Raw genomic sequence first — 23,673 nt, forward strand, 5'->3', positions numbered from 1 at the left:
TACAGACAATGCCCTGAAAATTATAGTAATATAATAATCTAATTCATAGATGAAAAGAAAAATTTAGAAAATGAAAATTGATTCTAGACTGAATTCCTAGCCAGACAACTTTCTACAAAGAAAGTATAGGACAAAGTGATTCAGATCATCAGTCTTACCAAATATTTAAAGAACCAACATCAACAAAGAAAAGAACCTTCTGTAACTTATTCTATAAGATCATTTTCATCCCCTTAGCACAAAGTCGAGTCAAAGTCAAGGGAAGGAATGGAAATCACAAGCTATATGAAAACAGATACAAAAATGTTTAACCCGAGGGAGCAGGCTGCTGGAGGAAAAGAGTCATCAACAGTGTTACCCAGCTTTGAACTCTGTGAAAGACAATCATGACCACGGGTACACTCGTGGACTAAGGCTTCACCCACATGAGAAAACACTTACCTGCTATTCTACAGCTGGCCATGGTTAAGTGTGCTCACAGGGCCCAGGAGTGAACACACCTACTATTATTCTGCTAAATAGATGTAGTGACTTCAAGAGGAGGAAGAGTCGGTTTTCTCTGAGGGTGTGACTCCTGGTTGGTCAGCCATGCTCCAGTGGGTAGCCCCACTCCCAGGAAGTATAAGAACATTAGAAATTGGAGTCAATGGGATATTTAACAAAAACAGGGGAGACATAAAGTTTGGGAAGTTGGGAAGGTGGAGGTGGGCCATGGAAGAGTTAATTGGGGGGGTATTATCAAACTACATTGTGTGAAATTCTTAAAGGATTCATAATAATATTTAAAACAATGAAACAAAATACAAAAGAAAAAGTTGTCTTCTTGTCTTCAGAAGCCTCCCTCTTCTCCCTCTCAGCTCCTGGTTGAATCTTATTATAGACTTTTAAATTAAATTTACCTTTGACCATTTCATAAGAATATATAATACATTCCGACTACTGTCTACCCAAGCTTTTCTTACATCCCCCTTTCCCTAGACAAGTCCTGTTCTTACCTACTAGTCTTGTCCCCATGTCATGGCATTTTGTTTTATTTTATGACCGGCTGATTTTAAGCATGGCTGTCCACATGACCACTGGGACCTGTTTGGCTCAGTGGTGGGTATACAATTGAAGACAATGACTCCCCTTATTTATCACCCACCAGGGTCCATGAGTTTCTCTTCCATCAGTGACTGAGGGGAAAGGATCCACAGAGCTCTATCCCTTATGCTAAAGTATCGGGTACTGATGGATTCTGGGAGAGCTGGATTCATTGTCTTTAGTTGTATGCCCACTGTTGACCCCACAAAGCTCCAAATCCATGGTCACACGGCCATCCTTGGTTAAACTTAGTGGGTTACTCAGCAAAGTGAATAGACAAGAACATGAGAAAGAGATTTGCAGGGATAAGAGGAAGACGGGTGAGGTGGGGTGAGAATGGTCAGTATGCATCATATACATGTGTGAAATTGTTAAAGGACACATTTCACTAACTTAAAAATAAGCACTTTTCCAGTGATAGATGTTATAATACTCCCTGGTGTTTCGTGATACAACAAAATACCTGTTGTGACAAAAGCAATTTAAGGAAGGAAATGTTCATTTTAGCTCATAGTTCAAGGTCACAATTCATTGTATGAAGGCAGGCAGGTGACAGGAGCTTGAGTTGAGTGGTCCTGTCACACCCACAGTCAGGAAAGAGAGAGACGAAGGCTGCTGCTCAGCCCCATGTCTCACTGCTATTTGGTTGCAGCCCATGGAATGCCTACATAGAGGGTAAGTTTTCCCTCAGTTACACTAAACTAGAAAAATCCCTCACAGGTGTCCAAAGATTTATTTCCATGGTAATTCTAAATCCCAATAAGTTCACCATCAAGATCTTTACTGTAAATAGATGTTAGACAGGAGTTCCAGCTGGAAAAGAATGGGTTGAAGCATCAATTAATCATGCTTGTATCTTGCAAGCCTTGACAACAGACAGGGACTTGCACCATAGTGGCAGAGATGACCACATGAAGAGGTGAACCACGAACAAAGAAGGGTGACGGGATGTTTGTGAAGCAGCCCACTGTTGCCTTAGAGCTAAGAAAGCCCAGTGAGCATGGGGGCCTCATCTCTTAACCCATGGAGCCGAGACCACCCTACAAGTTCTAGACCTGGAGCAAATTAGATTTTTACTTTACTTGACAGGCAATAATGTGAAGAGACACAACTACATTTCCTCACAATGTCCATCCCCCTCCCTTCTCTCTGTCAAGCTACTAGCCATGGATGACAGGTTGGATGCAACACTATGGGAAACAAAATGCATTGTGCTCCAGGCACCCTGGACCTGGTGTGCCTAGTAACTGAGTCCTAGTTAGTAAATTGAAAACAGTGATTTATACTAATTCTAAGAAGTTACCTCAGCAGCAAGGCATAGAACCCCACTGCCCTGGATTGCTTTTACATCCTAGGGCCACTGGGCATGCAGATATGACAGTGGGGACCCTAGGAGCTATCTTGGGTCAGGAAAATGAAGGTAATCGCACTAACACTGGAAGGAACCTGAGAAGCTGATGCCTTCACAGACCTGCTGCATCTACCTCAACCCCCAGTCCTCAGACCTCTACACACACACACACACACACACATATATATATGAGAGGCTTTCCTACATGCTACCAAACCATATTTGTAGCAGTATTTGGGTTTTGCCTCCAGTGGACTCTATTAATTATAAAGCTGTACAACATCCACTAGCATCATTGAGTCTCACAACAGCTTTGAGAAATTCACAGACAGACTCCTGTGCTGGCTCACACAAAAGCCGTAAGGCCCAAGGCCGGCATAAGAACAGGGAGATTTGTGAAGACCAGAATTTCTCCCAGTCCTTCATGCTCCATGTTTATGTTACATAATCTGAAGTGAGTAACACTGGCCTTCAATCCAATGTTTCCCCAACCCATAGACAACCACTCAGGTAATCCTTTACCTCAACAATTGTCTGCATTCTCTGACTGTACTTTTAGGTTCACTTAGCTGAGAGCTCTGTACCACACTGAATAAAGTAGTCTCTCCCCTGTGCCTCACCCTCCCTAAATCACACTTTAGAAGCATACCTTCTGCTTTTGCTGACTAGTAGAATGTAAAATTGCCAACTGTGGCCCTTGCCCCTTTCAGTGGCAACTCCCCTGCTGGCTGGCCTCTTGCGTCATGGAGACCACTGGGGTCTGGTGCCTGGATTGAACATCAGGCCCTCCAGCAACATTTCCATTGAAGCTTTTTGCTGGAGCAACACGGGGTCATCCACATAGTAGCAACATACCCCACACAGTGCACCGAGAAGGCAGGTCTGTCCCTCCTCCCCTCCAGTGGCTCTCAGACAGAGCTCCCTACAGTACCACCATGGCTGAGCCTGATATAAACAATAGAGAGTTTGCAGATTAAAAGAGACTAAATTCTGGGAGTATCTTCGCTAAGAGAAAAGCCCTCCTCAGACAAGATGAATACAAGACAGCCTGGCCAGAAGCAAAACCAAACCAAGGAGGTCCAAACTGAGGAGTGATGGACTCATAAGCAACATAGTGGTGAAATCACCCTGGGTCACCAAAGACCATGCTCTCAGTGCCAGGAAGTCTCCTGGCTGTGCCTTTAAAGGCTGGGATGAATTAGCAGCACATGCAAGGGCTGGAAATCAATCCTCCTAATGGGCTCCACATTGTTTCTTTCCTTGTTAGCATTCTTTACCCAGTCTATGGCCTCTACATTCTAAGAAAGATGTCAAGACCTGGAGATGGTCCAGAGCAAAGCAATAAAAATGATGAAAGGGCAGAGAACGAGGGGCTGAGAAAATGTGAGTAGAGAATTAAAGACTGGAGAAGACAGGGTCACAAGGGACCTAACCATGACTTCTGCCTGAACGAAAGGTCAGAAGCTGGAAGACTCACTCCACACGCCGGCTGCATCCAATGAATCTAAAGGGTAGGCATTGTGAAACACTGCCTCTTGGAGCTTATTTTTTCGTTTGCATCCAGTTGGTGGTATGTTAACCCAGCCAGAGTTTAAATCAAGTAGACATTTGCCTCTGGAAATGGTAGCCTTACTGTGGCTTTAGGTTTCACTGGGCTACACTGAGAGTCACAGAGTCCAAAATTTTAGATAAAGAGAGTAGAAAGGGATACCTGAATCCCAAAAAAACTTCTAGAATAGGCCCAGAGGGGTACACAAGGGAAAGAAGGGGCTAAAATTAGACATCAGACCCTTTGTGAGTCAACTACAGGAATGAGCTTCTAACCCAAGCATGTGTGAATGAACAGAGTGGTAAACGAGTCCTGGTCCTTGCTATTGGCCTGATCTAGAACGTCCCCAGCGTGGTGTTAGTGGGAGGCCTTTAAGTCATCGATATACCCTTGAAGGGTTTGTACCATCATGACTCCCTACTTCTTTTGGCTTTACTTTCTGGCCTCAGGGCAGACAGTATTACCTCACTATCTGTGCCTACATTGATGAGCTGTCTCCAGATAGACCCAAAGCAACAGGAGCAACTGACTGGAGGAAGAGACCTCTGAAACTACGATGTAAACAAGTTGGTTACCTCAAGGATTTTGTTTGGTAAGATGAGTGGTGTGTGTCCAGTCAAGTGCAACTCAGGTGAGCTGAACAGTGTGGGATTGTCAGGTAGGAGTCAGGCATGGGACCAGAGACAAAAGCAGACTGATCGTGAGTTAGGAGGGCACGGGAGTCCCTCATACAGTGCAGTCAGGGATTTGCCTCTCAACCCGAGTGATCTGCGGCTGAGTTTCATGCCCTGGGTGGCATAGTCAGAGAAGAAAGTGCAGCCCTAGAGCAATATGCCATAGCAACATTGCCGGGAGAAAAACTGAGAAAGTAGTTCTCAAAACACTAGATGCTGTCCATTTAAAGTACCATTCACTCTTAGCTGCACAAAAGGGGACTGAAGTCATAGTAAACACATGCATGTGGCCAGCCTCGTGGAGACTGTGTTAACGCTTCTGGGAAACCAAGCCACATGACTTCAGGCACTAGAGTCTTCCCCAAGAAGAAGCAGATGTGGATAGTTATGTACACTCATTCTGAGCATCTCCAAGAGTCTGCTTAGCCCACATCTTCCACCTGGGGCTCAAAGAGGTCAAATGACTCAGCTCATAGCAGAGCAACCATCTCCAATAGTGTTCCTTTGATTCCAAGACTAAAGACTGCTGCATCAGCCAGTGTACAACGCAATAGATGGCAGGGACCCAGTATGGGAGCCAGACATGAGCTAAGGAAGGAAGGCTTCTAAATGAAAGGCTATGAGCTCTGGAGAAAGTAGAAACAGGGAGTGAGAAGAAAAAGTATTGCAGTGAGTTGGAGAAACTGGAGGTAAGGAAGAGGCAGGATAGGCTCACATGTGACCATCTTTCCCTATATCCTAAATGCATGAGAGTCAATGTATATACACACTATATAAATGTATGCACATACATGTATGTTATACACTGTGGGGGATTTATTAGCGTGACCTATAAGCTGTGGTCCAGTTCATCCAACAATGGTTACCTACCAGTGGAAAGTTCTTCAGTCCATGAGGCTGTTCTTCAGTTCTTCAGTATATGCCTGAATCCCAAAGGAGTAGACTGCAAACCCAGTGAAGGCATGGCCAGTGAGGGAAAAAGGCAAGCAGGCAAAAAAGAGAAAGCTTCCTTCTATCACATCGCTTGAGTTTTAGTTAACTCTGATACAGCCAAGTTGACAACCAATAATGGCCACCACAGCTATGATGGAAATAGGTATGGAACTGATAACACGAGGATGCTTCTATGCATTCTTAGACTTATGTGACTGCTTAAGATATAAGAATTCAGCGATTCAATCTTTACACATTAAAGAATGTTACCATCACACTAACGAAGTGTTGACTTTGGAAACTGGAGTCAACAAGTTTGGAAGCAACAGATAATAGGAGAGAAAGCCTTTCCTGCAAAACAGTTCTGGTCCATTCCCAGAGCAGCTCATAGTACCTCCTCCGTGTCATCTCTCCCCCGAGAGCAGTTCATGGTGTCTGCCCACCTGCCATCTCTCTCCCACAGGAGTTCTTGCTTTGTACTGGCATCATGCCTGCTACTCCAGGCATGAGTCAGGACAGCAACACCATTGCCCTTTTGCAGACTATCAAGCTGCGACATTCCTGGTCTTAGATGTTACATGGGATGCATTTTTACCCAGAAAGAAACCCTGCCATTTGGAAGTTGATTTTGGAACACTGTTCAAAGCTTACCTAGACCCTCTCCAAAGTTCCCAGAGGAATTAGTTCGTTCCCAGGCAGGTCGGTCACATGTTATAAAATAGAGAAGTCCTTTTCCTGAGTCTCTTGCTTCCTCTCACTATGTGAGTCTCTCTCCCTCCCACATGTACTTTCACTATGACTGTGTTCACAACATTGTGTGACACAGCTGGGGAACTGTCATCAGAGACAGAACACAAGAGGCTACCCAATCGTGGACATTGAGCCTCCAAAACTAAAAACTACGCAAGCTTTTTTTTGGTTTTACGAGACAGGGTTTCTCTGTATTGTTTTGGAGGCTGTCGGTCCAGCCTGGCCTTGAACTCACAGAGATCTGCCTGCCTCTGCCTCCCGAGTGCTGGGATTAAAGCACGCGCCACTACCGCCCGGCCCAAGCTTTTTTAAAATATGCATCATTGCCCAGTCTCAGGTCTTTCAGACTGCAACACAAAACCTAGCCACGTAGGTGAAGAGACAGGTGTTTCCCTTCTCTGCATGCTTCATCTTGAGTGTACCAGTCACGGGCCCTTCTGTGGAGGACTATGGAAATAATCAGCCCCATATACAATGAGTTTCTTCCTGGAAACCCAACTCCTCCCAGAATCTCTTGAGTTCTGGTCTCAAACCTGAAAACTGTTCAGGGCATCCTGTGCTCTCCTACTGTCACAATTAAAGCCATAATGCAATCCTGGGATTTTTCTGCCTTTTGGCTGCAGCAGATAATTCCCCTTCCAAACTGCCAGAGACACCCTGTTGTTTTTACTCTCAGCTTTAAGTTGGAGTTTAATCACCATCAACCATTCATTGTCTTCTTCTCAATGTATTGGGATCACCATCAACAGCTGGGTAATTTTTAAAACTCTACCAAACTTTTAAGTGCCTTGAAGACTATGTCCACCAAGCATTCCCTTCCTCTGAAATGCTAGTCCAGCTCCCATCTGTAACATTTTTAATGGTGCTTTTGTCCATGCCTGGGGCAATCAGAACTCCATCTGCCATGAGGCGGGGGCTTGACTGCCAGCTGACTGGTGGGCCTCCCCCTTTTAATTACTGTTTCAGAATCTGCTTTGGCAGCCCACTGCTGGCATCAGTGGCTATTGGTCAAGTTTGGCGAGACAAACGACTTTGACATAGAGAATAAAGAGGCTTTGAGAGGTCACAAAAGAGTTGTAAGAATTCTCAAGACGCCTCACAGGGATCTGAGAGGCTGGGCTGTCCTGAATGGCATGGCCTAGAACAGTGGTTCTCAGCCTGTAGGTGGCCACCTCTTTGGGGTTGCATATCAGGTATTTACATTATGATTCATAACAGCAGCAAAATTACAGTTATGAAGTAGCAACAAAATAATTTTATGGTTGGGGTCACAACAGGCTGAGGGACTGTGTTAAAGAGTCACAGCCTTAGGAAGCCTAGGAACTACTGTCCTAAAGACATGGTTGCCAGGCTCTCGCACCTCTCTATCCAACAGTCTCTGTGTGCAGACTGCCACTGGGGAGAACGTAAAGCCTGCGGAGGGTGAGATAGTCCCTTAAGGCTCAATGACACAAAAATCCCAAGGACAGAGTAACATTCTGAAATGATCGGAGGGCAGCATCCCTGGACCCCGGGCCATGAGCACCTTGACCTTGAGGAGAAATTCAGACCACAGATCACAGCATCTGCTCCAGCATATTGGGCAAAGGATTTGTACATGATTGCACATCATAAGACCTTTCATTTGAAACAAAAGTCAGAGAGATGAGGAAATAGCCCAAAACACATTTAGACCAAACATTTAAGCCACAAGTTTGACTTGGATTTTTAAAGAAAGGAAGGGATTGTAATGTTTATCAAGAGCTATGGAATTCACAAGTGTCTCTGTCTCTCTGACTCTGTTTCTGTGTCTGTCTGTCTTTCACTCACTTGCTCTCTCCCTCAATTTTTGTCTTCCCTATCTTCCTCATCCCTTCTCTCCCCTCCCCATACCCAGTAGTATCCAGCCAAGTGTTTCTCTTTGTGAAGTCGGGGATGCATGTACCCCCTTCAGCCTGACAGAATACAGGTTTTGCTTCATGAAGAAGACGACAGCATCGCCATCACACTGATGGTTCTGTGACTGTGTGCATTTCTCAGCAGCCTCTCAGAGCCCACCAGGAAGCTTGCCCCAGGCCCAGCTCCCAAGCGTGGCAACTAAGTCAGCTGGAGAACAGTCCACACCTTTATGAGACCAGCTGCATAGGAAACACTTCCCAGGCAACTTCATCTTCCTTCCCCCCTCGCCGAGACAAATGTCTGAAAACATTTCCAGGACTCCTGTCTATCTCTGGGTAAGGTTTTAAAAAGTGGGCACACTAATTGCAATAATCTACTGCAGTTTTGAAACATTTGTTCAACAGTCTTTGAAGACAAAATGCAGATCGTTTTCATTTGGTGGAAAAAGCTGGTGATGAATTAAGGGTTCTCATGCCCCATAGAAAATGCCTTTTTGTTTTATTTCCAGATCTCTCCCTCTCGACATTCAGGGAGACATATTTATGAGGAAAGCAAAACAGATGATCTGGCTGCACTGCTGAAGGAGGGCTGCATCTGTCTCCAAGCACCGCAAGCCACTTAGCCACGATAAATCTTCTCGGCCAGAGATATCAGCATGCCAGGATTCTAAGCCTGCTCCCCAAAGAGCTCCTTCCCCTGCTTCTCATGGGTATTCAGCAGGCCCCCAGCATCCCACAACCTCTGCCTTCTGCTTCGGTTCCTCCTGGCCTCACCCGCCTACTATAGCTCTTGCCACAGGGTATCAACGTACCCACAGACCCTTCCAATTGGGGAGGTCAGGTTCCTTCTCCTCAAGCGTTATTCTCCCCATCTTTTTCAGATCTTCCCTGTCATACACTCTGCTCCCCCTCTTAAGGACTCTGACCTCCCCTCAGGAATGGAAGAACAAATGGTGGGATTTAAAATGAGTTCTACTCAACTGCCTTCCTTAATGGGGCATTACGTAAACATCCCTGGGAACCAGCTGAGACCCTGATATGGTCCATACCCACTCTTTAAGAGGCAGCACCGAGGCCTGCTTGCTTATTAAGTCATCCAAAGTGTTACCCTCCAGCTGAAGAGCCAGGGGAGGCAGAAAATATTGTTAAATGAGACAGCCCAAGAGTCACCTGCAGGCTTTCTAGCAGGAGGAAGGGGTGCGGCCGGGAGAAGGGAGGTTACTGATACAAAGTCAAACTCAAGTTACCTTCATGGGATTCATCCTTCTAGGCTGTTTAAGAAGACAGCAAAGCCTTCCCTTCCAACAAGTTAAGAGGACAAATGGAAACTCTGTCTTCTTGGTTTGATTTGTACTTTAGCAGGCCAGGAGAAAACAATTCAAGCACAGGTATTTTATTTAGAGGCGAATCAGCATTCACCATCTATGTTTGCCGAAATGAAGCACAGGTTGGATGGTTTGTTCACAAAACTTTACTGTCTCACAGTTCTGGGGGTGCCAAGGTACAAAATCCAGTTGTTCGAGGTATCAGAGGCATCAGTAAAGCTGGTTTCTTCTCAATCCTTTCACCGAAGCTTGTAGGCCACTGGCTTCACCATGTCTTCACTCTGTCATAAAAGTGGCCAAGCAGGACATTCACAGGGAAGAACTTGGAGACTTTGTGGGGAATGGCAAGTCACTATCAGCACTAATCACAGGTGCCTTAGACACGCCTGGCCCTGTGTGTTGGGATAGCACTAGTGGTCCCTAAGAGCCGGGTGTTACTGGCACATTTTCTCTGGTAGTTCTCCTTAGATTTGTGATTTGAAGCAGAATAGAAAGACCAAGAGAATTATGGGGATCTCCATATGTGGCACCCTGTGAAGTCCCTTTATTGGCTCTTGGGCAAAGCAGCAGCCTGTAATGCCTTCAGCCATTCCTCTTGTCTCTTCCTCCACCTCAGCCCCATGCTCGTGGATGTCCTCTGCCTACTCTAGAGGGACTTCACTTCCCCGTCACATGACTAATCATGCTGGCAGTTTCATCACCTGTGACGGTTAATATTGTCAACCTGGCCAGATCTGGAATTACCTAGGAGACAAATCTCTGGCATTTCTATGATGGGGCTTCTTAAGTGTATTAGCTGAGGAGGAATGCTCATCATAACCCCATGATCTGGGGTTGAAAACTCAATAAAAAGCAGCAAGTGGGCCAAGCATAAACAATCATCACACCGGGCTGCCTGACTGTGGGTGCGTGTGTGCCATAGTCCCGTGACTGTGGGTGCGTGTGTGCAGTAGTCCCATGCTCCTGCTGCCATGGCTTCCCCACCATGATGGATGGACCAGAATCCCTCAAACTGTAAGCTGAAGCAAAGCTTTTCTCCGTTCGGTTGCTTTTGATCTGCCATTTGGTGACAGAAATGAGAAAAATGACCAACACAGTTATCAAATCTTAATTCCACTTAGCCCTGAAACTCGACCCATCACTCCAATCAGGAGACAGAAATTTCAGGACAGGCCAGAAGATGGTGAAAGGGTGGGTGACTTCAGCACAGGAGGAAAAGACTTTTTGAAAGAACTATGAGGCAATGACATGGGCAACTGCAAATGTGCAACGGGGAACCAAAGAAGGGCTGAAGCCCAAACTCAGAATGTGGTGGAAGCTGCCGGGATGGCTGAGAAACTCATCCAGGTGCCCAAGCTGGAGCTGAGCTACAAAGACTGCGTAAACACGAGCATCGCTGTAGGGTGCAGGCAGGTTAACAGGTGGGCACACAAGAGTCAGAGTGTCTGGGACCCTCACGGGCAGGCTACCCAAAGCCTGATTGTAGCAAGAGATCTAACGAGGCACCTTTGGCGCTGACCACGCCCGTTTGGGCGTGGTCACAGGTGCGTACAGGAGGGGAGGATTTAGGCTGGTGCTGGGGTGGTGCTTTCTCTTTCTAGCAACTGACCAGGTCACGAAACAACCTGAGAGGATTCTTGGAGCTGGAACCTGGGCATCTTTTTGTTATCTCTCCGAATAAACCTTTTAGCCTGTATTGGGTCTAGAGAATCTTGATCCCCAGGACACCTGATAGGAAGTGGGCATGTCTGGGAAGAAAGGCTGACAAGTTGCAATAGTATCTGGCCCTTTGGACACAGGGCTGGGGCACCAATCACCAAATACACACACACACACACACACACACACACGCACACGCACATGCACACGCGCGCACGCACGCACACACACGCGCACATGCACAAGCACACATTCACAATTCTAATAATGCAGGAGCAAAAAAAAACTAGTATGAATGTGATGATAGACCCAGAAAGAGATGACCCTGCAGTTTCAGGCATTTCCAGGGCCCTCTACTGAACCTGGTACGCACTATAAAAGATGGTGACCCACATTCACAGTTAGGGGAATATAAATCTAAGGACACCATAGTTAGGAAATGGGGAGGATAGTATAACAGTACTTTTAAAGCTGACCACTCAAAACTTCCAGGTTTTCCAGCATAAAATTATCACCCAATACTGGAGTTTCATTGCTGCCTGTCTCTTTGAAACATCCATGAGCATGGACACAAATCAGATATTTCAAATTTCTGAGACAGTGGATTAATGCCCTAAAACTCTTGTCTGTGGAGGAAGGGGTGGGGACAAAGAGTCAGTCAGTCCAAAGCTCAGTCTTGCCCCTCTGGTTAAGTGGCCAGCCATGCTTGGGAGACACATGGCATCTATGATTCTCTTGTTTCACCCTCCTCTCTCTTTTCTCATTCCGTGGCTGTCTGGCTTTGGGAGTACCATGAAATTCAAATGCAGGTTTATTTCTGCTGGTGCCATCTATGCACTGTCACTCCAGGGGTATCTGGACTGTGAAGGGACATCCTCTCAGAACAATTAGACCATTGATACTGTGTCCATGCTAACCTGGCAATAACCTGCACATCGCTTTTCCAACAGAGTAAAAGAGTATCATTATAATATAAGATATGACATTATCATAATCTGTCCCTTCTGTACACCACTAAAGCTATAGAATCCCATAGTCCAAATATAGTTAGTTCATGGGGGGAAACTATGATATAGTAGATGCCTCTTCAAGGAGGGTTTGGCTTAACGCAGGTACTTTGATGGCTATGTCAGATTTACAAGTCTAGGTTCTGCGCATAGAGTTGAAAAGAAAACACTAGAAATCTGACTCTTCTCTAGTATCACCTCTATATTACAGTTCCTGCATGTCTCTCTGTCTCTGTCTCTGTCTCTCTGTCTCTCTGTCTCCATCCATCTATCCATCTCTCTCTGCACCCCTCCTCCGTGTTTCAAATAAACCAGAAATGGAGTTCTGAGCTGAGGATTTGGGTATCTGATATCTCCAAGAGAAATTCAAGAGGTTCCAAGCCACATTCTCATTGGAAATGCAGATCAGGCTTCAGGTACTGGGTGACTGCAACCCAATCAAATATAAAATCAGAGAATGACGTAAAGCACAGAAGACAAGCTGCAGCAGTTCTGACTTGTAAATCCTAGTACCTGGGGTGTTTGATTTGGTTTAGTATGGTTGTGGGGTTTTGTTTGTATGTTTGTTTGTTTGTTTTTCCTTTCTCGTGGTTTACAACATGGCTTCAATACATTGTACTAGAGTACATGTTGCTCAAAAGAGACAGGAAAATGAAACTATCTTTTGTTGTAGTTTGTTTAGAAGATGTCTTCCCAGAGTCTCACTGAGTTTTCATGATCTTGGCTATTACTGGGAATTATCACGTTCCCCTCCACCCCATCTCTAGACAAGAATGTGGCACCATTGTAAGTACTGGAGTGACCGTGACTCATGCCCAGACTTTGGCACAATGACTCATGTGCGTCTCTTATTAAGAATGATTGGCTGATTAGAGGCAGTAAACAAAGGGCAAGGCTCAGTTAACTCCATTCTCCCCCCTCTAGGCTATCATAATGTTCAGAGAAAATTCGACATGGGAAGCAAAGGCCACATTCCAAATACAAAGCAACTAACTGCATGAAAACCTACTGCTGGAAAAGAAGCATTCCTTTAAGTGCCCTGTTGGAGGATCTAACAGATCACAAAGAGCAGCCCAAAGAAGGGTCATTAACTGAGAGCCTTTGTCAATATCCTAAAACATAATTCTCAAATCTCCAGTAACTTGCAGTGACTGTAACTTCCAGTGATAGCGAATGAGACAGAGAAGTAGAAGGGCACAGAGTCTACACAGTAGCTCTCAAGTCACCTCTGGTGTTTGTTTCTTCGTTTTGACTACTCATAATTGCTCTATTTCTTAATGCACACATCACAAATGCTTACAACATCAATGTATTGTGTCGGCATGCTAGACAGAGAAGGCTATTCTGAGGGAGTTTCTGTGTACATGGGGATGCACACATATGGGGGTGTATAGGCCAGAGGGCAAGCTAGGCTGCTATTCTCTAGATGCCATCCCTCTCATTTGCTGAGGCTAGGTTTCTCATTGACCTGTGGTTTGCAAACTAGGCTGTGTGGGACGGCTAGGAAGCATGAGAGATCTGTCTGTGTCTACCTCCCTAGCACTGGAAGAATAAGTGAAGAACATTCTGTCCAGCTTTTACTTAGGTTCTGAAGCTCCAGGCAAGGTCCTGATGTTTCCATAGCTAACATTTCCAACTGAGTCAACCCTGAAGCTCCAGGGGCGTTGTCTTTAAAGATCTTTTCAAAACCTTTGACTTCTGTTCCCCCTTCACACCCATTTTTAAGTTGATCAGAGGCCCTCACAGCTTATAATGTCAATCAAAAAAAATACAGAGAATGGAAAAGAAAATAACAGCAGCAATTAGTTGGTGGGGAAAACCAGTGTTGGCATCATAACTTCAAGAGAAGAAACAACACAGCCTTGGAATGAGTTGTGCAGGTTTCTACTGAACGGCCAACAAGCACTAAGCTGTCTCTACATACCCAGGTGTGGAACTTGCACCCTCAACAGTTTCCTCCATGACACATGATATCATCTCCTCGTGAATACGGTTGTATTTCTTCACATCTCCGAGGCACCCTAGAGAAGGTAAGGAAATCCCCAGTAAAACGAAAATCAGAGCAAACAAGATTAAACCCCAAGAGCTGATGGCTGCCATCTGGTTATCTCTATAAAGGTGCGTGACATTTATGAATGACAATGGAGGACTGACAGCCTCCCATACTGAATTCAGGCCACAGGAGGGCAGTAATGATGTAATAAGCAGTATCCCACAATAAGCTTCATCTGGACCCACTATATGAGGAAGAGCTTGCACACATAGGGCCATATGGTGGGGTTCACTATGACTAGCTGCAGGCAGATACACTGTGTAACATAACAGGGCTTCACAAGAGGAAAACAGCACACTTCAGGTGCTCCAAAAGTTGGAGCAGAGATCAGGTAGGAGTGTCAGCAACTTATGTGCTGGAGGACCTGAGGAGGAGGGCAGCAAGAGCATGGTAGAGAATTTCTGTGTGCTAAAGTTCTTTGCAAGTTCTTTGCAAGAGGATGGAGCAGTTCTTTGAAATGGGCTTCTTCTCTGTATTGCCCTTAAAAAACATTTCATACCATCTCATGTTGATGGGCCACGATATACTGGGACAGACAACAGGACAGTCTGGTGCCAATCAACTGAGAGAATGTGACCACAAAGAGCACTTCAATGATGGTCACCATGTTTGCCTCCAAGAAATTCATCATCAGATCATAGCAGCCCCTCTGCTTAACCTTGGTGGCAGCTACAGTCAAGTTGTGTAGATCCTGGGAGTCGCAATCGCTTTCCTCCTTACAGCAGCTTCGGGGGATCCCATGATCCAGGAAGTAGGGGCTGGTTTCCCAGTTGCTGTAGTTCTTCACACCACAGCATACCAGGCTATACTGCACCTGGTCCACTGCCTGGCTCTGTTCATCATTGCCATTATAATTCTGCACCGCATTGGTGTAAATCTGCAGGAAGCTGGCCTTGATCCCACTGTGAAACAGAAGTCCTGAAACGCTAACAAGAAGCTCAGCCAGGAACACCAGCGACAGAAACAGAGAATACAGCTTCAACATGCACGGGTTACCTCGGCATGCAGCAACGCATCCAAATAGACCAAAACTGACAATCATGGCGCCTGTTCCAATAAGCAGAGAGGGAATATCTGTGTAGTGCCGGGCAATAAGAGATAAATAGATGCCCAGATTAAGTTTTCCCCAGACTCCAATAACCAACAGGATCATTCCCGTGATCCAAAAGAAAAAGGAGTAGGTGAGGAGGAGGGTTTTGAGACAGATTACCACAAATTTGGTCTCCATTTTTCTCAGTGCCACAATACTGCTCCCAGAGAGAAGGCAGTGTTCCCAAGTTCACTCTTTCTATACAATCCTTGCTGTAGGCCTGCTCAATTCCCCCGAGGCTTCGCTGACTTCTGCTAGTCTGACTGGCAAAGAAAAGGCTCCCGAGAATGAGGTTCTTGCTTTCCGTGTTTGGAGGGCAGTAGGTCGGCTTCCTTCTGGGAGGAGGATACAGTGGAAGGCTGGGCCTCCCCACTTCTTGCCCATCCGCTTTGTTCCTCCGTTCTGTGGTAATGAACTCCCTCCCTCCCCCGTTGCTGTCCCTCATTAGTGCTGGTCACTGGCATTTCCCCTTCATTGCTGAAACAGTGTTGTTATCTCAAGCCCTAGGCCACCTGCACTGTGAGGGATGGCATTGGTGTCCCTTTTCCCCAAGAGGGAGATTGGTGCTGGCCCTTCTCATTGCCCCGCCCTGACATGTCACAGGCTGCCAAGCCATGGCCCTCTTACAGCTGGCTATCTGCTTACATTGTGATCCAGGGTCCCACTCATAATGAGGGACCCTGTGGCCACCAAATACAGGTGCCGGCAGAGACAAAGTAACAGAGAGGAAAGGCAAGACTTTTGAAGGTAAGCGAAAGGCTGAGCCCCATGGAACAGTTTTGATTCCTACATATTAAAGACAGTTGAGAGCTTTTGCTATCTCTCTTTTGTAGAAACGGAACCAATTCTCTCCCTCTAAAAGTAGGCTGGCTTAAATGATTTGCTTGACAAACAGATTGTGCCATGATGATGCGGGAAGACAAATCATAGAGGTCTTGTCGATTTTGGTCATCTCTAACCCAGGGGAGGCCAGCTCCATGAAGAAGTCCTATTACCCTGGACTTCAATAGTGTTGCATGCATTCTTTCCCACCAGCCTGGCCCAGAAGTTGCTTTGTTCCAAATGAACACTCAGATTTATATTATGTTGGCCTATGACTAGGGTTTCTTATTGGCTGGCTCTTTCTTAATTATTAACCCATTTTTATTAATCTAAGTATTTCCATGTGGTCTTATCTGACTGGAGAAGCATCCGGACCTCTAACTCCTTCCTCTGCTACATGGCGACTGCTAAGCATCTCCACAGAGAAAAGAGCAATTTCCTGTTTGTCCCTGCTTATATCCTGATTCTGGCCAGCTACGTCACTTCCTGACTGGCCAATCAATGTTTTATTCATTAACCAATAAGAGAAACATATACACAAAGAACATTTCCCCATCACCATACAGTCAGAGAAGCACAAGCAATAGGAAAGAGGAGGTCAGGTCCAACCAAGTACAGGTGCAAAAACTGAACTTAGAAATTCTGTCTAAGAATAGGTAGGATCAACATAGTAAAATTGGCAATCTTACCAAAAACAATATACAGTTTTAAGACAATTCCTATTAAAATCCTAGAACAATTCTTCACAGACCTTGAAAGAAAAATTCTCAACTTTATATGGAAAAACAAAAGACCCAAGATAGCCAAAACAACACTGTTCAGCAAGGCAACGTCTGGAGGCATCACCATCCCTGACTTCAAGCTGTATTACAGAGCTATAGTCCTGAAAACAGCTTGGTACTGGCACAAAAATAGACAGGTAGACCAATGGAATCGGATTGAACACCCCATCATTAAAATATGAACACCTGATTTTTGACAAGGAAGCTAAAATTATACAATGGAAAAAAAGAAAGCATCTTCAACAAATGGTGCTGGCATAACTGGAGGCTGACATGTAGAAGACTGCCTATAGATTCATGTCTATTGCCATGCATAAAACTTAAGTCCAAATGGATCAAAGACCTCAACATAAATCCAGACACACTGAACCTCTCAGAAGAGAAAGTGGGAGGTACCCTTGAACAAATTGGTACAGTGAACTGCTTCCTGACCATAACTCCAGTAGCACACACACTAAGATCGACAATTAATAAATGGAACCTCCTGAAACTGAGAAACTTCTGTAAGGCAAAGGACACAGTCAGCAAGACAAATGGGCACCCCACAGATTGGGAAAAGATATTTACTAACCCCACATCTGACAGAGGGCTGATCTCCAAAATTTACAAAAAAAACTCAAGAAGCAAGTCTAAAACGTCGGAGAGACACTTAAGAAAGTGCTCAACATCCCCAACCTTTAGGGAAATGCAAATCAAAACAACTCTGAGATACCATCTTACTCCTGTCAGAATGGCTAAAATCAAAAACACCAATGACATTTTATGCTGGAGAGGATGTAGACAAAGGGGAACTCTCCTCCACTGCTGGTGGGAGTGCCAACTCATACAGCCACTTTGGAAATCAGTATGGAGATTCCTCAGGAAAATGGGAATCAGTCTACCACAAGACCCAGCAATTCCACTCTTAGGCATATACCCAAAAGATGCACATTCATACAACAAGGATGTCTGTTCCACTATGTTCATAGCAGCATTATTTGTAATAGCCAGAACCTGGAAGCAACCTAGATGCCCCTCAACTTAAGAGTGGATAGAGAAAATGTGGAACATTTACACAATGGAGTACTATTCAGTGGGAAAAAAATGGAATCTTGAAATTTGCAGGCAAATGGATGGCACTAGAAGAAACCATTCTGAGTGAGGTAACCCAGTCACAAAAAGAGAAACATGGTATGTACTCACTCATTTATGGATTTTAGACATGACTCAGGGGAGTACCAGCATACAATCCCACTGCCAGAACCTTCATCCAGAGACTGACAGAAACAGGCAGACACCCACAGCTAAACACTAAACTGAGCTCCTGGAATCCAGTGACAGAAAGGGAGAAATGATGTGCATAGGGGTTAAGAGTGGGCTGGTTTAACCCACAGAAACAGTTGACCTGAACAATTGGTAGCTCTTGGACCCCAGACTAATGGCTGGGTGGACAGCATGGGACTGACCCAGATCCCTGAATGTGGGTGACAGTGAGCAGGCCTAGGTAATCTATGGGACCTTGGGTAGTATTTATCCCTGACATACAAATGGACTTTGGCTGCCCATTCCACAATATGGGAGGCTCTCTCAGCCTGGACTCTTGGAGGAAGGGCCCATGCCCTTTCTCTGGATGAAATGACAGACTCTGGAGATTCCCTATGGAGGGCCTCACCCTCCCTGAGGATCGGAGTGGAGATTGGGTGGTGGACTGGGGCCCTGGGGGGAAGAGGGGAGGAGGAGATGGAGCTGGGATTGACATGTGAAGCAAGCTTGTTTCTAACTTAAATTTTAAAAAGGAAGGAAAAAGAAAACCAAAAAAAGAATACCTATAAAAACATCAGTAATAAAAAAAATCCTGTCCAAGGAAACATGATTTGAAGACCATCCAAGGTATCCAAAAGATAGCCAGCACCAAGCTACTACACAAGTGGTCTCAGCAACCACTAGTCATTTGAACCACTAGAACTCATTGTGGCACAGAGACTCCCTGAATTCTTGACTCACAAACTCCTGAACTGACAAAACAGCAGGTGTCATTCATAGCTAAGCTTTGGGTATGAATTTTGCTGCAGTGGATAAGCAGGCCAAGGAACACTGGGAAAATCCTCATCCTTTTTGGAACATCCATTTCCTTAAATACAAATGGACCAAGGACTGTATCTTTGTTACTGCAGTGGCTTATTTCATATGGCCCTCAGAAAAGGCCCTAGGGTTTAGCACAGGATGGGTAGGGACCCATAATAAAAACTTACCCCAGACTTTCACATGTTACACTCCTGCTGAAGCAAGAGGAAGGTAACTTAAGAAATGCTAACGGTAGCTGATAAGGCTCCTTAGACTCTTAGTAAGAATTCCAGAGCTAAAAGAGTAACTCCTGACTGTCTCCTGGGCTGCTGAGTTCAAGTGAGGCTCACCAGGATCTCCACCCAGTTTTAAACACTGTTCCTGTTTTAAAAAAATGAGGTCATTTAACAGACTGTGGACACCCCCATGGAGGGCATCACTCTCCCTGGGGAAAGGAAGGGGTGTTGGGGGGTTAGTGGGAGGGTGTGGGAGGAGGGGAGGGAAAAGGAGAGGGACCTGGGATTGACATGTGAAGCAACCTTGTTACTAATTTAAATTTAAAAATAAAAATAAAAAAATGGGGTCATCTGGCCGGGCATTGGTGGCGCACAATTTAATCCCAGCACTGGGGAGGCAGAGGCAGGTGGATTTCTGTGAGTTTGAGGCCAGCCAGGGTTACAGAGAGAGTGCCAGGATAGGCTCCAAAGCTACACAGAGAAACACTGTCTCAAAAAACCAAAAAGAATGGGGTCATCTGTCTGACCCAGGATGAGTGGTGATAACTGTGGAGGCATCAGAGGGAGAGAGGGAGGACCAGAGTACCCACAAAAACTGGTGTCATCTATGACTTTAAGTACCACACTATTGGATAATGTGATAGTTCATTTTGTTAGTTTTTCTAGTTTCTCCAGCATTTGTTCAAACATTAATCTGTGTTTCTGTGTGGGTTTTAGATGAGATTAATGCTCAAATAGATGAACTATGAGTATAGCCAAAGTATGAATGGGTGTTACACAATGGACAAACCGCTCCTAAGCAGGAGGAATTGGCAAATGGGTTGTAACATCAACTCTTCCCTAAGTCTCCAGGCTGTATATTTTAGGCTTACCAGTCCTCATAAATATCCTACTCCAGCCAGGACTTGTGTCATTTACAGATGAAATGTTTGAGCTCATGAACAACTCTCTGGTTTCAAGTCTTCTCCCCTGCTAATGGATATTTAGACACCCACCCTTGCCATTTTTTTACTTCAATAGGAAAATTGTGGGTAACCATCATTTTGTTCTTATAACACAAGAAAGAGCAGAGCTTGTTGGAGAGACCAGAAAAAAAAAAAACAGAAAAAGCCTTTAGCTCCCCTGTATACTCTACAAGGCCTGGAAGTACATACAGTGCTCTAAGTACTACAGCAGATACCAGAAACACAGCAGAAGCTAAGCAAGGCTGCCCAACTTCCTTGAATGTGCATTGAAGAAAGCACAAACTAAAAACAAGGAAAATAGAGTTCCATAACAAAACAAAAATGACTGAGCCTAAGACACATCAGGGGGGTCCCTGGTGGGACTCACAAGGGACTGGCCTTTCAGGGAGTTTAAATTTTCATTTTTAAATATTTTATTGCAACATATGCTCTTCATATGAGTGAATGACTAGAGATCATTGCAAAGCTTCCCACAGGCGCTTATAAGCTAAAACAATGGCACTGACTTCTTGAAGACATTCAAAACTCCTAGGGATTCCTGCAGCAGGGAAATAATTGCAGAGATACTGGAGGGGAAACGGTGTCTTATTAGCAGCCTATGCACAATAACTCATAGGATACACACAAACAAAAAGCTCAGTATTGGAAGATAGTAATCCTTGAGTATTGCCATATTGGGGGCTGCTAACAGAACTAACCTTCCCTGTGGTCACATATGGGTCTGGGACATTATACTACTTTCAAGTTTCCCTTTTGTCTCTCTTGGCCTTTATTGCTATTCTCCCACATCCTAGAGTGAGTTGGATCCCTCTTTCTTTCTCTCATACTTAGAAAATGACTTCAGCTGCTGCCCAGCTGGTGATGGCCTCCACAGGGCAGCCCTATGATACACTTGAATGTCCCAGGGGCACATCAACAATTCAAGAGACCGCTCCTCCATTTGCTCTTCCTTCCTGCCTGTATTTCTCATGGCCACACTTGCATTTCCAGTCAGCTGCCCAGAAAACTGGTCTCTCCCCTCCCCCTCACTGCTAAAAGTCAGTTACTGACTGTGACATCAGTCCCCCTGCTGACAAAGACATATTGTTTATTAAAGGCATTGGGCAATGGCCTTCTCGGCCTATAGACCTAGACAGGAGAATTGCCAACCAAGGAAGAATGCTCTATCTAGACTTACCTTTGCAGGACCCCCAGCCAGTCATGGATGAGTCCACTGTGGGGAGGATTCAGTTGTTGTGAGGGACCTTGCTTTTGTGACATATAAGGAAGAAAAGCCTCAAAGGGATCATAGTGCACGCTATGCATCTGTCTGCATATGACTGGCACTCACCTCTTGGTACGTGTCCAGGGTTCATACTATGAGTACCTATGTTTTTTTCTTTCTGAACTCTCCTCATAATTAAACAACTTTCGACCAAAACTAAAGACATACAGAATATTCTTTTGACTTTAGATCAGCTTGTACCCTACAATCTTACCTTCTCAGTATCTTAAAAACGCATGTACCCTTCTTTAATGCATCATTGCTTCTGATTTCACAACCCATGTCTTTTCCCAGGGTGACAGTCCTAACTCCCTAGCTTTCCTACCTCTCCTCTCCAGTGACCCATTAGTCCTTAACTACTCCATCTATCTCTGTAGCTCTTGACATTTCACTGGCATAGTCTTTCCTGATTTTTTTCATTGATGATAGGAAGACTTTAAGCCTCCCTTTCCTAGATTAAAGGCTCACACTGAGTTGGCCCCCACATCCTCATACTCAGCTTTTGTATTTCACATGCAGAGGTTTACAGTTGGATGGCCTCTGTGGAGCCCTTGTTTTCCCTACTGATGCTTTCTCATGATCCCACTGGTTATTACCTATGAAGAGCCACAGGAACAAGCTAGCCTTCTGTACTATTGCTTTCTTAAGCTTTGCCTGTCTCTGGGTGGTCATGTAGGTTCGTGAAATGTGGAGTATGTTTTGGGTTTTTTTGTTTGTTTGTTTTTGATCTTTTGTTGCTAAAGCTGGGGGATGATTTGGCTCCAAATGTTCAGGTCCAAGATGCTAAGATTCTGCCATGCAAGATATTTGAAGGAACATCACAAAACGTATGATTCTCAACAGCGGCAAGGTTCAAAGTGACAGGCTGTCAAGACTCCAGTCATCAGGACTGATAAAGGAGTAAAAGTCAAAGAAAAATGGCCTTGGGAAAAAGCTACAATTTGAAATTATTCATTGAGGCAAGTATTCCTCCTAGGTCACCCAATTTTGGAGACAATGGAGTCAAATCTCTCAATGAGTTATTATGATGATCCAATTAAATATGAACATTTTCATGGTCTCCCCCTCTCTCTTCAGTACATATGACACTGTTCTGAACCTCGGAAAGAAAGACATCTGATCCAGACACTTATTTTTTCACAACAACCACATAAAAGGGCAAAGAATGTCCACTATGTTGTGCAGAGTCTGAAATGTTTGCCTCAATGGAATGATCCAGAGGGTTATCATTTTACTGTAGACATCATCATTGTCAACAACAGGGAGAAGTGAGAAGAGGGTAAACCACTAACCTTTGATCTTTTAATGGTGATGGACTATGGAACTTTTATCTGTTTTGTCTCTGGAAAGAAACAGAAAAATCTGAAAAATACATAAATACAAGATGTCTCCTTGAAGACACAGACAGCTACCAAGGTAGTGAGGAATGGGACAAAATAGAAACCCAGACAAGTGGATCAACACCTAAATTACTTTTTTGTCCCTGGATCCAAGGAGGTAAGCAAGAAAGTATTTACTAATTTTCTTTAGATTAAGAAGTAGAAAATTGGATATTAATGGGTAGGGGGAAGTAATTTGACCCCTACTTTACCACATAAACAAAATACTCTAAATGTAATATGGATTTAAATGTGCAAAACAGCACAGTAATTAATGTTAATGACTTCTTGATAGACAAATGTTTCTTAAATACATAAAAGGCACTAGTCATTAAGGCTAAGGCTATTATTCACCTGCATAAAAATCAAGAACTTCTTTTCAGTGAAGGGACACCATTACACAGTGAGGATAAAAAGCAAAGAAAGAAATTTACAATTCAGAGAACCTGTGTCCACAGTATACAACAAACCAATCTAACTAAAGAGAGATAACAAAACCAATAGGTACAACAACAGACACCCCCAACTCGACAATAAACAAATAAAAATGTACTGAACCTCATGAATAATCAATGAAGTACAATTGAAATTATAAGAACTTACCAGTCACATCACCAAGTGATTAAATGGAAGACTGGGGTTACCAAGTGCAGGAAGAAAGAAACACCCAAGGGTGTCCTCTGGCCTCCACATATGCATGCACAGTTGGTGACAGAGACAGAGGTAAACAAACTATATATATCCATGAGTTACAGTGACTTCAGTCTCTGAAGATCTTCATGATCTTAAAATAGATGCAAAGAAAGAATTAGGTATTTATCCTACTTTTGT

At 44.5% G+C, this 23,673-nt stretch overlaps 1 protein-coding gene and 2 long non-coding RNA genes across 5 annotated transcripts; 1 reads left to right on the forward strand and 2 right to left on the reverse strand.

Moving 5' to 3' along the window:
• Window positions 1-7,447: 7,447 nt before the first annotated feature.
• Window positions 7,448-9,561, forward strand: LOC121133622. The gene is made up of 3 exons (XR_005870544.1): window positions 7,448-7,533; window positions 8,360-8,553; window positions 8,727-9,561. It is a non-coding gene; the product is annotated as an uncharacterized LOC121133622 (long non-coding RNA).
• A 116-nt stretch (window positions 9,562-9,677) lies between these two features.
• Window positions 9,678-23,551, reverse strand: LOC110343491. Of its 3 annotated transcripts, XR_002385790.2 has the most exons (4): window positions 23,446-23,551; window positions 22,756-22,805; window positions 14,133-14,229; window positions 9,678-9,823 (listed from the first exon to the last, which is right to left on the reverse strand). It is a non-coding gene; the product is annotated as an uncharacterized LOC110343491 (long non-coding RNA). The 3 variants fall into 3 exon arrangements; XR_005870540.1 differs by lacking the exons at window positions 22,756-22,805; window positions 23,446-23,551 and adding an exon at window positions 21,377-21,423; XR_005870543.1 differs by lacking the exons at window positions 22,756-22,805; window positions 23,446-23,551 and adding an exon at window positions 14,626-14,747.
• Window positions 14,755-15,942, reverse strand: LOC101823148 (tetraspanin-7-like). Its single transcript, XM_040730360.1, has one exon. It carries the CDS (start codon window positions 15,487-15,489, stop codon window positions 14,755-14,757), a length of 735 nt encoding a protein of 244 aa, XP_040586294.1. The 5' UTR covers window positions 15,490-15,942.
• Window positions 23,552-23,673: the final 122 nt, after the last annotated feature.

Source organism: Mesocricetus auratus, unplaced genomic scaffold (assembly GCF_017639785.1).
Source record: "Mesocricetus auratus isolate SY011 unplaced genomic scaffold, BCM_Maur_2.0 Super-Scaffold_4256, whole genome shotgun sequence".
Taxonomy (NCBI): Eukaryota; Metazoa; Chordata; class Mammalia; order Rodentia; family Cricetidae; genus Mesocricetus; species Mesocricetus auratus.

Excerpts from the sequence above, each read along its gene's own strand:
- LOC101823148 (XM_040730360.1), bottom strand. The coding sequence starts at position 15,489 with ATGGAGACCAAATTTGTGGTAATCTGTCTCAAAACCCTCCTCCTCACC.